At 29.4% G+C, this 17,844-nt stretch overlaps 1 protein-coding gene across 3 annotated transcripts in view; it reads right to left on the bottom strand.

Annotated features, from left to right (window-relative positions):
- LOC112692046 (disco-interacting protein 2) overlaps window positions 1-17,844 on the bottom strand; it is a 132,299-nt gene that overhangs the window by 6,852 nt on the left and 107,603 nt on the right. For all 3 annotated transcript variants that reach the window (XM_025566562.1, XM_025566561.1, XM_025566559.1), the window contains exons 4-8: window positions 2,348-2,485; window positions 1,415-1,658; window positions 1,169-1,338; window positions 225-547; window positions 37-160 (exon numbers count right to left, since the gene is read on the bottom strand). In XM_025566562.1, coding sequence (XP_025422347.1) covers window positions 37-160; window positions 225-547; window positions 1,169-1,338; window positions 1,415-1,658; window positions 2,348-2,485 — 999 coding nt within the window. The remainder of the gene's footprint in view (window positions 1-36; window positions 161-224; window positions 548-1,168; window positions 1,339-1,414; window positions 1,659-2,347; window positions 2,486-17,844) is intronic.

The following is a 17,844-nucleotide window of genomic DNA, read 5'->3' as shown; positions in this document are numbered from 1 at the left end:
GGTCAACATTATTTCAATAAAAACTGAATTTTATACCGTAAGTAAGTGTTATGCTTAATTTTCCATTTGGATCCAATACTGTAGCAACGGGTGCTTTAAAAGTACTCGAACCGTAACGTTGCAGTGCGGCTTCCAAATTACGCGGAAGCCCCGATGGTACCTGTGGAAAAATAGAAATAAGACTGATGATTGCGGGAGGTGTAAAGACGTGTATTCCAACTCACGGATAATGGTTCACCCAATGCCGGAGACATGAACGCGCCCTCGGGTCGGGGTGCGTTGGGATCTTTAGGATTAGCTGCTATCTCAAGTTCTACATCATCGTCTTCGTAGAATTCAGGCAATGGTCGCCGTTTCGGCCGTTTTAGAGTGTTCAACAACTGTTGTATCTTAGCCGATACTTTCCAACGACCGCTGCTGGATACTGTGCCCATTCCATCATCGCTGGACGACTGTCTGGAATCTCTACTGTACCGATTAACACGATCGGCAGGAGTGTATCTCCTGGACTGCGTAACGTTATTTGTCACGTCCGGTGGTTGAGGGTCTAAAATAAGGATTTTTATAATATACCAAAAAAAAATATATTTGTATGTATATAATATAATCATAACATAAGCATTTAATAAATATAAATATAATAATTATTAATCATTATAATTGGGCTCGCATGTTTATGCACTATAAATGACCAAATATGCGTATCATAAAACCCAAACTATAATGCATACAATTTATTTTACTTTTAGTATTAAAAATATATTATAATTTATAAGTATTTAATTTTTATTTAACATAATATATTTATTTACACTGTGGTATAATGTTTTTTAAATTTGATCAAACTTTAATCTAAAATCATTTGGGACAAACACAATTATACGAATCGTAGTTATCATTTATCTATGCGTTAATTTTGTTTTTAAAAAAATTCGAAAATGTATTGAACTATGCATTTATATTCTTAAAATCCCAAAAATATACGTTTAAAATATAAAACCATAAATTATGGAGGAAAAATAGTATTATTTGATTAAGTACAATATGAATCAAATTTGTATCCAGGTCCGCATTAAATTAGATCAATAGAAAAAAAAATATTCAATATCATAAATATCCGAGACCTAGTGATTTTAAAATCGGTATACCAATCGTGGTTTAAACTTACAAGGAGGTCGAACGTTGTGCAATATGTCAGCCACTTCAGTCACTTCGGGCTTGTTGCGTTTGATTTTTTCTGGCTCCTTGGGAGGAGGTTCGATAATCGTTCTTGACTCTTCCCAGTAACTGGGGCCATTGTTTCCAGAAACTCCACCACCGGGCGCACCGTTAGGAATCCTAAAGTCAACAAAATGATGAGTTGTTTAAATAGAGATCACGAGTTGGCTAATGCGTACTACAACTGAATACGTACTTTGTGTGATGATGGTGGTGATGATGCCGATGTTGTTGCTGTTGTAATTGTTGCTGCATCGACTGTGGTGGTTGTTGTGATGCGTGAGCGGTGGTCTTGGAATGAGGCGGGGTGTCTCTGGCCGACCCGCCGGTACTGCTAGTGTCGGCTCCGCTACTTCGTTCACCACGACCGGCACTGCCACGGTCTTTGACTTCTCTGTCAGGGATTTGGTCGCCAACACTGTCGTCGTCCGAGCTCGAATCTGAAAACAATATACAAAACGACGGTTGTGATGAATTCGTAGTAGAATGCGACTGTAGTCACTATTGTAACAGTTTTAGATTTAGCGGGGAAAAGGGCATTGTAAAGCATGTGGCTTTAAACTATAAGGAGCTTATAAAAGCAAAATCTCAAATTGAAATGGAAAATAAAATGGTCCGTTTCATATTTTTTTAATGTTTTGCCTTTTTGTGTCCTTTTTATATTTATTTGTTGTATTTCATTCAACAACTTTTAAAAATGAATTTATAAATGGAAATTTCGAAACGTATATTTGAATATGGTGCACAAAAATGAAAAAAAGAAGCTACTTTTACAAGAAAATGTTTATTTTAAGGGACTTCCACTTGGTATTTTCATCCCAGCCTCCTAAGATTTAGATCCGGCACTAGTTGTTAGTTATTGACCATATATTTCGGAAAGTCAGCGAGTTAAGACTGTTGTGTCTAAACGTACAACCATCAGTTCGAACCCGGTCACCGGCGATTTTGCTGTCTGGACGAAACGGCCGTCCGGAAAGAAGAAACCTCCAAGTCCTCCTCCCAACCAAAGCATATCACACAAACCAAATAACACGAAATTACCATAGAACCGTAATAAAATCATTCAACATCCAAAAATTACTGAAATTGACGCAGATTCATAAAAATAATAATAATAAAATATATTCACCGCTGTCGTTATGAGTGGCAGCCAATCGATCAGGACTTCTTGCCATTACTGAGGTGCGTTTACTTGGCATTGGCAATGATGGCTTCGGCCTGGACTGCATAGCGGCTAGAGCTTGTTGAACGGCTTCTTGTCGCACTTCTAAAATAGGTCAACACATTAATTATTACTATCTCAAATCCGTTTCAGACTACTCCAGAAATGGTACATTTAAAAACCGATTATATGATATGCGTGATAAAAATGATCTATCTACAGCAAACAGTATAGGTCAAGTACTGGTGACGTTATCAAATGAAGCCCGCAAATCTACTAAACGCCATAAAAAAAAAAAAAAAAAAAAAAAAGCGTAATAAAAAGCAATTAACCAAACACACACATTTATCTATTTGTTTCCTAAATCTTAAAAACAATCTAAACAACCATCTAAATTGTACATAACCAATAAGATAAAACGAAACAATATTAAAAATGTATTAACTGTAACGTCAATACGAGTATAAGTCATTAAAAGGTTTAATGTGTCCCAGTATCGACTAATCGTTTATTAATTTTTCTGTTTCAAATTTATGCGTTTGGAAAAAAATCACCGAGTAATTTGCACAAACATGTCGATACGAAAGACTATAATAGAATAAGTAATTAAAATGTTTAAAACTATTACTATTTAAGTACATAATAAATCGTTAAAGAATTTTACAAAGTCAAAATTTTCTATTTACAATAGTTATATATATTATTATTACTATTGTACATTATATTTATGTACAATTTTAATTAAATATTAATTCCATACTTGATATGACAATAAAAAAAGACCTTAATAGACGTGATAAAAACAAATATAATTAGATCCTTCTTACCGGGAGAACAATATAACATAATACACCTAAATAGATGAAATAGGTAAAATCGATTGATTACAAATATAATAAATTAATTTTATTGATACGTAATTATATACGAATAAAAGACTAATTACGAAGTAGGAATATGAAAGCACAGAACAAATAATATCGTAACATGGGACTTTATGCATTTGCATATTTGTTTGGGAAATAAATATAATAAATATGATATGGTACAAATTTGTATTATGATGTTTGGAGTTGAATTTTAAAAGTTTATTGTGAATATTTTTGCATATTTTAAAATAATTGTTGATTATTTACTTGTAAATCAAAAATATAAATGTAAAATTTTCATTTTTGACACGTTATAAAAATTATTTATTTATTTTATTTTATTTATTTGTCTTTCAAAGTATTATTTTGTTTGTCAGTACTCAGTAATCGACGAACCACGGACGACGATCGTTTTCTTGTTAATGCGTTACTGCGTATTTTGTCGTGTTTGTCTTCGCGTTCGTATTTGTTTTCGTGGCTTTTGTCTGTTAATTTATTAGTGCTCGTATTCGTGGTATAATTTTCTTAAATTAATAAATAAATATATCAAAAGAAAAAAAAAATCACAAATTAGTTGCTTGAGAGGTTTCATTTCGGAATTTGGTAGTAGTAGTAGTAGTAGTAGTAGTAGTAGTAGTAGATATGTGCAAGATATGTTTTTTTTTTTTTAATTAAATTTGTATTAGTACGTCTTTTTTAATTAAAAATGAATGCATATTTAAGCGAATATATTTATATTTTTTGGTGCATATGTATGCGTTTATTTTTAAGATTTTAAGCACATAAAGTCTCGAGCCCTGATCATAACGTTTAACATTTTTTTCTCGTTATTTAGCATTCAATGTTATGCATAAAAACTTAGTGTTATCTACGCAATGTTTTATAACATCTGTATGTAACAAGCGTTTGAACGTATGTTCATTAACACATACTGTATAGTTGGCAAATATTAATTTAATCATTAATTTTAATTTAATTTCAATATTTCAATCGTTGTATATATGTTTCTAATCTCGCATCTTATAATTAAAATATATTGTTTTGTTTTTAATTAATCATCTAGACACAATAATAATAACGAGAAATTTAAATTAAATATACGTGCATGTGATAAATATATTTATGTATAATGATCGGTTGATATAAATATAATCTCTCAAATTGATACTTAACTTTAATATTAAAAACCTATAACAACGCGTGACGCGCGTAATACGTTAGTAATTGACATTATTCCAAAATTATTTATGACTAGGCATAATATACATAATAATATCGCATGAGATATGTAATTCAAAATTATAATGTAAATGTAAAACAAGAGAAAAATATTATCATCTAGGAGCAGAAGACAAGAACGTGTTCTATATAGCATTGATACGGAATTAAAAAAATATATATATATTACAGCATAGCAGCTCAATAAAGTAAAAAAAAAAGTTCAGGATAAATAGAACATGAAATATATTATATGCGTTTAGTAAATTGGAATTGATGTGCGTGGTAAAGACGAGTTTTATTTACTCTAGGAGTCTTAAGTATTTATAACTATAATAAGAATAAAGTATAATACCTTATTGTAACATATTATACGATTCAAGCCATATATAATATTGAATATATATGTTACCGGAAAAGATGACAATCAGTCCTTGTTGACAATGACTAGTCAATAACGATAATGCCTGATTTAGTAAGGAATTAATGTCAATACCTAGTCATTGATAACAATTCCTAATAAAAGAAGGCATTGATAATAACATTAAAAATGAATTTAATATATTTTAATACTTATTAGCTATTTAGGATAAATCATAATCTTAATCTTTATTGTTACGTGGTAAATTACTATGACACTTGGAATTATATAATCTAGTACAGCAGTACCCAAACTGTACTCCGTAATGGTTTGCCTAGGGCTCCGTTCGTAACACCACAAAAAATTTAAAAAAATGTTCGTCATTTAAAATTAATATACATTTCATGAAGACTTGAAAGTTCCATAATCAGATCGATCACCGATAAAGCGGTGTTAATATTTGTTTGAATGCAGATTTATAACATTGCCTAATATAATACGGAAATTTTGATAAAACTACGAAATTTCCAACATTGTCTAACCTTTCCAGTCATTGTCAACAATGACTAGGATATACTGACAATTCCTGAATTTTCATTTTTTCCGGTAACATATACATGCCGTTATCAATTATATATGAAAATTTTAAATGAAAAATTTAGATCTTGAAATTAATGAACTTTATGCAGTAAACGTTAAGCGCAGGTAATATTATGATACCATAATAAATACGAGCATTACATGACAATACATACCAATTATTATTAAAATATTAAAATATTATTTAAATTATTCACAATAAACGACATAACAGAAGTATTCTATTAAAAAATATTCCAGTTCAACCTATACTGCTTTTCTAAAGTACATTTTACCTGTCGTCTGCAGAGAGAAGGTAATGGTAAAGGACATTCGCCCATTGTAAATACATACATACATTTTTTAAATTATTAAACTGGATAAACTAAAATAAGAAACTATATGTATTTAATATTATATAATGAGACAGCGTTTGTTTATTTGTTTGTAAAAATCTCAAAAGCTACTCGACCGATTTTGATAAAATTCGGGACAGAGATAGATTAAACCTCAGTGAAGGACAAAGGCTATTTTTTGTGGCGAAAAAAAGGAAAGGAAGTATCAATACACCTGACAAGGCCTAAACGAGCAGTTGTTGCTTTGCTGTTACTATAACAACCAAGAAAACGAAAAGGAACCACAATGTCACATACCTCAACGGTGTGCACATAAAAAATGGTGAACATGTCTATTTCACTTCAAATAATTACCGTGAGCAACGCTCACCATTTTTTTTTTTTATTCTTGCTTTTCGCGTGGACAGCTGTTTAAGTTCTGTAGTCTGTTTAAGTATCGGAAAACCCTTTGATTTATTTTGGTACGAGCCAGAAAGAAAATAAAAAATATTGTGTATCAAAATGCACTTCAATAAATAGCATTCAATCGAAAACTTGAACTTTATCGATAAAACGAATAAAATATAGAATATAAAATATAAATATATAATAAATTGAATATTGTTATAACGATATTAGTATCTCTTTAAATTTAGTAAACGACACAACAAGGCGCGACGAATGTGGATATATTATATATTTACTCATAATAATATATAACAAATTATTATTTTTACTTCGGCCGATTTACACTAAAAAAGGCAAAGCTTCTACAGCTAGTAACACCCAAAAGGAGTATAAAACACTCACAATTTCTTACCAGGCGACGCCAGGTAATTTATCTATAAACAAATAAAAATATATTTAAATAAAATACAAATACCATTTACTCATAGGTCATTGTTATATCTCAAAAACAATAAAATGGTTTATAAAAATAGGTTTTAAATAGTGTAAGGTAACCCATTAAAAACATATTCCCGGCTATGACATCCATGTAAAACCGGGTAAGTTAGCTAGAATTACTATAGCTACCTACTATCAAGAACAAATAAATCGGCAAATCAGTTTATTCTAATATTAGATGGTTTAAAAAAAAAATTGTTATTTACTCTGAAGTTCTTTAAAATAAATACCAAAAAAAATATCATACTACCTACATGCACTAATGGCACACTACATGTTCTATTAAATTATAACGCGGGAGAGGTTGCGACGGGGGATGCTAGTGTGTGTATTTATATATGTTGCATTTAGATAAAATAGAGATGTAAAATAAATAAAATCTCATATCTATTTTTTTGTAATCATTAATTCATCGTAGATAGTAATTTGATGATTGTTAGAAAAATGAAAAAAACCTCATTTTTAATTAATAATTTAGGTTTTCTTTCAGTGGGTAATTATGATTATATGATTACCTACGTTATTATAAACTATATGTTAACTATATGTATAACTGTATGAATGTAAAGTAAAAAAAAAAAAAAATAAAAATACATACCTGGTGAAGTTGGTCATTCGACTACCGGGGTTTTTTTTTTTTACATAACCGATAAAGGGTGCGATGAGATTAATGGTTTTAAATATTATGTGATTATTAATTGCATGAAACATTTTATAAGTATTACCTTTCTTAATAATAATAAATGTAGTCAATTTGCACCAAAATTTACCCAAAATATTTACAACATGTGTAATTTACATCAAAATGCATTAAATGCGATTGTAATTTGGCCCAAAATAAAGATATGTAATTTGCACCACTCTCAGGTAGTAAAAAACAGGAATTTTAATTTGTACCAAAATTAAATTAAATTATTTTTTCGTAAGTATCTCGATAGTATTAACGTACAAGATTCTATAAATCGAGAAATAAGAAGCTAATAATACAGAATTTTAAGACTCCAAGCCGTTTTTTAATCTACTTACATCGAGGTTTATACGATATTCCAGTATTGACCTCAAAGCTACCTTATAAAAATAATCAATAATTTATGATAACAGTATAATAATTTCATTATTTTAGGCAAAAAATATAATTTGAAAACACTTAATGCTTTTAAATTATTTGTATACAATATAGATTTTGATAAAGAATGACTATAATCCTAATATAACTTTGGTTTAGTTTTTATTTATAAAATAACTGAGTTTATACATAGATTGTTTTAGGTTTATATAATATCTTATTATTATGAATATAAAAAAAGAGCCAATTAAAAATATTATATATAAAATTAATAAAAAAAAAAATGTTGTTAATATATTTGATATATATAGTTTATTTGATAATGTTTTACGGGAAAAAAAAATGAAAATGAAAAAAAATAAAAAAAAAATGAAGATAGAATAATCTGGAAATAATAATTTTTAATTGAAATAAAATAAACTTAGGTATATATTTATTACCATTAAACGGGAAGACTAAACGGTTAGTTTAATATTCAATCAAAATGATATACATTAGATGAATATATATAACGCGAATATGACCGATAACTGGAGGTCAAACGTCAAAATATTACCAAATAAGGCGAAAAATCCCGAAAATTTATTATTGTCATATGTATTGTCTAGTATCTCTCAACGTCGACAAGAATACCGAGGAATAATTGAATATTATCGTTGCACATGAATTGTGTTCCGACCATATTTAACGACTACACGAATTACATCCCAACAACGTTTAACGACAACACGTATTGTGTTTCAACGTAAAAACATTTTCATTAAAACATTATTATTGTTGTTAAGCAATTAGAAATAAGTAAAATGAAAATATATTGATTTAAATTTTAGGAATGTGATATAATAATTAAAATAAACAATAATAAAAAAAAAAATTAAAAATATAAAATTAAAAAAACTGGTAAAAACTTAATTATAATCAAGATGGGTTAATTGAATTGGACACTATCATAGTTCGTTATGTTTCATCTTAAATAATCTTCTTTTTTACATACTATCATCCGTCTGTTTTTAGTTATATGAATAATATAAGTTTAATATAAGTTTCATATAAGTTTCTTTTTATAAATGTTTTAAAACATCTATGAATCGGAATACATATTTAGAAGGTATGCTGAGTAAAACATACTATTAAACTTGGAATGGAAGACTTCACAATTATTCGTAGATCAAATTATAAGACGTGAATACATTGCCTACATAGAAAATGGATGGTCACAATTAGGTTTTATGAATGTAGCTATTTAATATATAATCGAAATAAATTTTTTATCCTCGGGTAAAATTGATACAATATCGTCAGCAACACAATCCTCTACTACATCTGATTTTAAAAATGGCAGGCCAAAAAAATAATTTCGTGTAGTTGTTTAAATAAAACCGAACGCAATTCGTGTGCGGCCAATATTATAACATCGAACAATCGATAATCGAACAAATAGATACTCATTTGGGTGCAAATTACATACTCTTATTATGGTGTAAATTAAACATACTACTTACAACACTATTTTTGACTATCTACAGAGGTGCAAATTACTAATTCCCATAATAATACATAAAATGTAATTGCGAAAAGTTTGTACAATTATTTTTGGAAGCAATGATTCCGAGATTTTTTGTATAGGTGCCACGCACAAGATTCACAAATACAAGTGTTAATCATATAATTTTTATTTGTTTCGAAGTAACTCTTTACACATTATATATATTAAAAAAAAAAAAATGAATACCTCGCTTTCGGTACAAATACTTTTCAGTGGGTACTTCCCGGAATGAAAATCTACCCTTAGCCTTAAGGTTCTTTATCTCTACTTATAGAGATTGCAATAAGACGTAGCTGAGGATTTTAAAAGTACTATATACGAGTCGGTTGAGTGTTTAAGTAATTCCGAAAAAAAAAATATTCGACGAAAGACCTTAACAACTTTATGTGTGTTTGTCCTTGGTAGTTTCGTTATTTAAACAGAATCCGGTAGAGGGCGTATTTGGGAGAAATATACTTAAAACCTTGTGTAGATTAATTGTGCAGATATGCCATCGTGCATTATCTGTTGCGAATGAGGTTATTTTTATATTTTTATACAGAATATATATATAACAAAAGATAAATGATCATAATTGAAAAACGATTTTAACACAGTATATCGAATAAATTCATCACACAATTACGATAATTCGAACATTTCATGTAACATAATAAAATACAGGGCACGAAACGTGCATAAATAAATACAGTTTGATGAAAATTAAACTATATACGTATACTACGCATATACGAGTATATACATAATGAATATTTCAATGATGGTAAAACAACCCTTTGCAGTCGTTTACAGGACTAATAATAAGTATTATAGTTGACGTCTTACTATGTATATTTGAACGTTTTCTACCTCAGTATTATGTAATGTCATCCTCCCAGTATAATTGTTGTAATATTAATGTCTATCAAACTCCGTTTCAATCATGGAAAGTTATTCATCAGGGCACGTTTGAGACGTTCTATTCGAGGTGCGCAGCCGGAATATTATTTTACAGACCCTTACAGAACAATTATGGAATTGATTTTTCGAGTAATATAATATTATTATATCCGAACAAAAAGTTGTTTCACTTATACGGGATTTTAGTAAAACATACTAATATATTTTTATAATAATAATAATAATAATAATAATAATAATCATAATAACAATAATAATGATGCAAAAATAATAAGAAGTTGTCGGCGGCACGAATGTAAAACATAATCTAGTGAAAATAGAGCATAACCTTTATCTCAACTCTCTTTTCAAGAGAAGGACCACAAATCACCGAATAAAACAATATATATACATATAACGATCATACGCACGGAATAAGATGATGCGAATAGATTATATTTATATGCAGAGGTCTTATAATAAGCCATTACGGTCTAGATAGTTAAGTGAATATAAATTGAAAACGTTTTATTTATATTTAAAACGAATAAATTTATAGAAAAAATATTTTTTACGCAGTTTTTGTAGTAAATTCTTATTTAATAATACTATATTATTAAGTTTAATTTTAAATCCGTACACGTATTCATATTTAACGTTTTTCACCGAATATAATTAGGTATAAAAACTTTTTGTTAAGAATTTACGACAGTTCGTATTAAGGCCTTCGACAAACTATGCAATTCACTGGCATTGCGATATTTGTCACGAGCGATACCAGTAAATTGAATGAATCCACTAACGACGCAATTTGATAACGACACCAGTGACGGACGATACGCGCGACCGGCAGTGCTAGTCGCTATTGGCTATCGAATTGCGCGAATTGCAGGGGTTTTAAAATTTAAACGAAAATAATCGAAGTCACGCGGTTGACACTGTACAATCGACTGAATATCGTTTCATGTTGGTGGACTTCAAATCGCGCGAAATTCATTATAAAAATCTATTATTTGTTCAAAATATGTTTAATCAGAATAATATACTAGAATGCCAGTGATATCGATTTCGTAGAAACATTTTACTAACATTTTACTATTAACAAATAATGTACAATAAATTACAACAATAATTTACAAATTATATAATCATAACATAAACGTTCTATAAAATAAATTTAAATATAATAATGTTTAAGCTATGTTGTATTCTAAGCTCTGAAGCGAATAAATTAAAAAAAAAATCATCATGTACACACATTAGTCTCAAATCTATAAATACGTGTTTTTTTGGTAATGGAAATAAAACAATTGAAATGTAAAACGGAAAATTTGAAAGAAAGAAGAAGGCCTATTAATGTTTATTACAATTGATTATTATTAGTTGTTTTTATTTTAAAATATTGATTGTATGATAAATGTATAAATACAGTTATCGTAGTTTCACAACAACTGGATACGATATTATACGAAATAATAACACGGATATTTATATGAAGCTCCTCGGCAGTCGACCGAGACCAGACGGGGACACTATTATAAATTAGGCTAATGCTAGCCATTTAAACTATAAAGTTTTGAAGACACGTAATTTATGGAACTTTCTTCGTTCATATATTCACTAAACAAATGATAGAAAATTTAAAATAACACACTCTGATGAATTTTGCGTTATGTAGATGTTTAAAATCACTCACACTTGATGTCTCTTTGGGTACTACAAAAATCAGACAAGCGTGTTGTGAAATATCACAAAATGTACCACTATCATACACAATGGCGTACTTTCAAATTTTCCGTGAGGGTCAAGAGGGTTTTTTTCCGGGGGGAGGGTCGAGACCAGCCCCCCGTAAATACACCATTGACTATAATAGACGGCGTACTAATATAATTATATATATTACGTCGTTATCATTAAACCCAAGTTATTTATATAAATTGTAGATAATACAAATATTAAAAACAATAAAAACACATAATATAAATTAATATTCTCACACAGAGATACGCACAAATATGAGTAGGCACAATGGCGTATCCATGGGGGGTTGAGGTCAGAACTTCCACCATGAACCTGAGATGGTAAATTAACTTTTACATGAAACACAGTTTTTTCTTTAATATTTTTATATTTTAGAATTTTGACTTGGAAATCATATTAATAGTTTGTATAAACACTATAAACGTATTGTACACACGCTGCGCGCGCGCGCGCGCACACACACACACACACACACACACACACACACACAAATCATAATATTATAATCATATTTAGATGCTTTACTACTACTTTGATAATTTTTGCTAGGAAACATATTATTTAGATTTTCTACAACGGTTGATTCTAAATCGATCGTCTGGTCCCGATAACTGAGATAAATAAAAGCGATATCATTGTCTGTATTCAGTTTATTTTGGGTATACCTATTGCAGGGTTGGCAAATAAGTGGCACGCATGCCGAGGTTGGTACGTGTGAGATTTTTGATGGCACTCGAAAAACTTTCATTTGTCCATATATATTTATAGATTTTTAAGTAACGTACAATTAATTGAATTATTAATTGCACATATTAAATAATCTATATTTTACAATGGCGTATTGTTATCTTGTCTTTATTATTATAAAATATAATTTATATGTAGTAATAATATTATAATGGGGCACTAGATTACTAGAAGTGTGTATTATATCAATTCTTGTTCGTGTATCGAAAGATACGACCGTGTGCGAATTTTAAATTATTAATATTAACATATATTCAAAATATCGCATACAACAAAACAAAAATTACTGGTTGTTCGACATTTTTTACCATCATGGACAGTTGAATATGGCTTGAATTGATATGTTTCACAAATGTAACATTACATTTAAATACTTTGAATAAAAAGTTACAAGGTCGCCGAAAAATAATTTAAATCATATTTGGATTACTAAAAGGTTTTGAAAATAAAATATATATGTTTTTTAACGATGCCAAATCTGAAAAAATATCTATACTTCCCAAAACTGGAAAAAATATTAGGTGAAGTGGACATTTTTGAACAAACCAATTGGAATTTTACCAATTAATTTACAAATATTCTTAGTGTGAGTGAAGTTTAGTTTTCATAAAGATTTTATGATTTTAAAAAAAATTGAAAAATTAATAAAACTTATTAATTATTCCAATTTATTTGATGTGCAAGATTTTGATGATAATTATCTTAAGTGGATGGAATTGGAAAATTTAAAAATGCAGTTAATCGATTTACAAACTAATGCAATTAAAACAAACAGAGTTGGACAAAACTGAATTGGAATGCCATCGAATAAATAACGAAGAAACAGATTGCGGTGTTGACAAAATAATATTAGAAGAATGGAATAATATTCCAGAAAATGTTTCTTCCGTAAAAAAATTGACAATTTCATTGTTAATATTTTAGTTTTCAACTTACGCTTGCGAAAGTTTCTTTTTGGTATTAAATCATACACATTCAAAAGCTAGGAACAGATTAATGAAGGATGATTCGACAGCATGTATTTCATTGCAATCAACATCATATCAACCAAGTATAAAAAAAGCGTTCAACCTATATGAAACAAAAGGTTTCTAACAAACAATAATAATAATTTAATATTTTTTTTACATTATTTATATTTTTACATAACTTTTTACATTATAATCATTCATTTTTTATTTATATTTTTCTGTGTTGATAAAAATAATTATGGCACGCTGAAATTGTTTTTTTTAATTATGTCATAAAAATGGGCATGTTGAAAAAATTATATTTGCCATCCTTGATTCATTGCATTCGCGGCTCGCCGATCATCACAAGAACCTTACCTTATTGTGTAAAACTAATAGTTATTAATAATATTAATAGTTGGTCGTTGCCCGTTGGTGTCTTACTGTTTTATTTAATACTTGTTTATTCGTTTATGTTTGACATTTGTATTCCATTATATTTGTTTTAATTTAATTTGACATCATTCTAAGACGTCTAAACATTCCAGTATGGTAAGATATTTTTAAAATTTAATTTTTAGTATACCTATGTGATTAGACAGAAAATATTTTAATATCTAATAATTATGTTCCTATATTAGTTCCTAGTTCCTAAATTGTTATAATTATTATTATAGGAAAATTCTCTAACAAATAAGCAGACTAGAAAAATTAGTTATTTTTTTTTACCCGAGACAAAACTAATGTCAACCAGACTTAAAAATACTGAGATCAATACAAAAAATAGTCAAAATGATAGTGATAAAATTAAATATATATAAATTAGCTGAACTCCCCCCCCCCATAAAAAGTTCCTGGCTACGCCACTGCGTAATCATAATATATTACACCTTCCTTTAAGAGGTTTTAATAACAATTATAACGTTGAACTGTAAATTATACTGTGATATCATACGAATAACTGTATATCGTTTATAAACATCGGGTGAAAGTTGAATGATAGAATAAAAAATAATTTCGTGATGACAAGTACACGCAATATGAAAAACGAAATTCTCGTGCATGTTTGCGTGCGTTATAATAGTATATGGCATATATAGGATATATAGTATTGGCATATAATATGATAATATACAATAAATATAGTCCGTCGAAGAGTGAAAAACTTCGCGGTAACGTTAGATTATGTTTTTCGTTGAATATTGTATGATATGTGAAACATAATATATTGCTACAACAATCACAAGCGAATGATATTCGATTTGTACTTCAAAGTCAATGTAATCAAATGCGCGTTCGTATACTACATATACATTTACAAAGTATTTACGTTTATTTACGTACGCATTTATTATTGCTGTCGTTCTTCTCGACGGGTAGGATCTCTTGTTAATTTTACTTGTCGCGATTCAGGAACACGTGCACATCATTATCACCATCAGCATCATCGTTATGATAATAATAATAGTGACGAAAAAATAAACCATATTCGGAATAACATCCTCCAATGGCTTTGACAAAGTAGACGAATCCCGTAGAGATAACAACATCTTTCAGGGAATGAGGAGTGGTGGATTTCGAAAGTTTTTGTAACGCGAAGAAAAAAGTAAAGTTTTTGTAATGCTTTGTAAGCGTGGACAGTATGCCTATACTACACGCCAAGCTCTATACGCCGAGTACACTTGAACGGTCGCGACGTTGTTCTTTTTTTTTTTTAGTGATTTTTACCATCTCCAACAGCAGGAGTGGATCGCGTCCGTATAATTTTTTTTACTCTACGTCAATTCTATAAAATATTATAATATCGTGTACTACATAATTCAGCGAAATAAATTTCGGATTATTACGGAAGAAAAAAGTTCCGGAAGGGCGCATATTCCACGAATGTTCACGATTTTAACAAAACTACACGATACAATTATTAATCATCTTGCGGATGAAAGTTCCAATGATTATTATGCATATAATCGCGTTAATATCTTTATTATTATTATTAAGCAAACATGTACGCACACAAATGTGATTTTATTGGCTATACATATATTATAATTAGGTATTTTTATTTCGTTAAATATCGCTGATTCATACCCATTGCGTTTAGAGTGCTGCTGTCACACGTACGGTTCGTGCGCATATACGGACGACAAACTTCGAAAAATGTTCAGCTATTTGCGCGCGCGACTTCGAACATTCTTCACGAGTCGTTGACCGAATAATAAAATATAATATAGACGGCGCAACACGCGGAAGGTATTGTTTTATTTCTCAGTATTTCAATACTCTTTTCGAATCCCGGCACGGTGTATTACAATATTGACCTATGTACTATACACGTGTAACTTACAAACACAAACTTAAACATATGGGTGTATTATATCCGGACGATTACCTCGAACTGCGAAGTCTGCAATCATCAATCAGATACCTTTTGTTGGGATTTCATACTCGTATCATACATATACTGGATGTGTCCTGCAAAGATGCATTTCTGTATTGCGATACATTTTGAGAGACTGAAGATGATCGAGCTTTAATATCCACGACTTATGTGCGTGTATAAGAACTACAGAAAATATTCAAATAATAAAAAAAAAAAAATTACTATTTTATTATTTTTAAATAATATCAATATAGCCATTTTAAAGAGTTGATTCTAATGACAATTTGGAAGTTAATGAATGCTTTCATTGATATAATGATTTTTCACATATTCTTTTTTTTTTTTTTTTTTTTTTTTTTAATAGAAATAGTTTATGTATTTATACTAACAGCAGAATTTTGAAATGAACCGAAAATGAGAGATAAGATAACGTTGAAATAATGTTATATTGAACACACAAATCACGAAGGGAAATTAAAAAAAAAAAAAAAAATCAAAGACAATTTTCGGAATAACAAACTCTATACAATTATATGTTCAATTTTTTTAAAATTCATAAAATTATTTTTTTTCAAGTAGTTAATGAATATTTTTAGTCCTTATCTATATGAACTAGGTACATATATTTTTTGTATTAATAAAAAAAAAATAGAATTCATAAATGATTTTCGTTATTTTTAGATATATCATAACGGTACACACTATATATATAATTGAGGATATTTCAAAGGCGGAAAAAATGCTTAATCGATTGACATAGCTTACGATTTGTTATTAACGGAAATTCGACAAAAATAATTGAAGTACGCACATTTAAATTTAAAATGCATCTCAATTACAGATTAAACGGGGAACATTTTCTCGTTTGACTTTGACGCATCTCAGACACCCAAACGAATACCTGGTCTATTATGCAAACTGTTTTAATGCATGTACGCGTCATGGAGATGAAACATCATGCGCCGCGTTACGTTTTATAATGCAATTACGAGTACGAATATTTTCAAAGTGCTATTTCATTGTTGATTTATTACGGAAAATTATACGCATTGTATACATGCCGCAGCTATAGCGGTTTAAATCTGTATTAGGCTCGCACTGGAGGGTGACAATTTATATACATTCAATGTAAATCCAAAAAATTAACTAATAGTAAATAATAAAGCGTAGTACATTAATTTTATTTTTTAGTCAACGGACAAGAGAACAAATGAATGAATGAAATAAGTCGTGCGAAAAAGTCTGAGTGAATATAGTACGAGTATTAATAATAATAATAATATCCGTACGTAGTTCTGGGGGGTGGGGAGTCGTCATCGTATAAAACGCGAACGACACGGCGGATGAAAACCGTTGATGTTTCGAATAGATTCTGCGCACGTTGTTGTGTAAATATATATATAAAACAGCGTTTATAAATCTGTCCGACGAAAAAGTAATTCCCGTACAGCGGTGTAAAAATAAATACGATTGGAAACAATGGCGACAATGACTGCTACTGGTATTGCGAGCTGGTAAAATTCAATTGGAAATAAAAATAAAAAAAACAAGAGACGTGTTCGGGAGAAAAAACACGAAGCATTGCAGCATACGATATATATAAATATAACAAATGCAGTTGTAAATGGCGTCTGCGCTCTATATGACTTAAAACGCACGACGACGTAACTGCGCGCATACGCATGCAGATGATATAATTCAATAAATTGCGGCGATAAAATAGAATACTCGTATATTACATATACGTACACGTGGGTAATATAGTACTATAATAGCGAATGTGAGAGGAGTATGATAGATGCATTCTACGAAAAACGTGTAATAATAATAATAATAATAATAATAATAATAATAATAATAATAATAA

This window comes from Sipha flava, unplaced genomic scaffold, assembly GCF_003268045.1.
Source record: "Sipha flava isolate LNK unplaced genomic scaffold, YSA_version1 69_pilon_pilon, whole genome shotgun sequence".
NCBI classification, from domain to species: domain Eukaryota; kingdom Metazoa; phylum Arthropoda; class Insecta; order Hemiptera; family Aphididae; genus Sipha; species Sipha flava.
The sequence above is the reverse complement of the archived record's forward strand: the minus strand, read 5'-3'. Positions and strand labels throughout refer to the sequence as shown.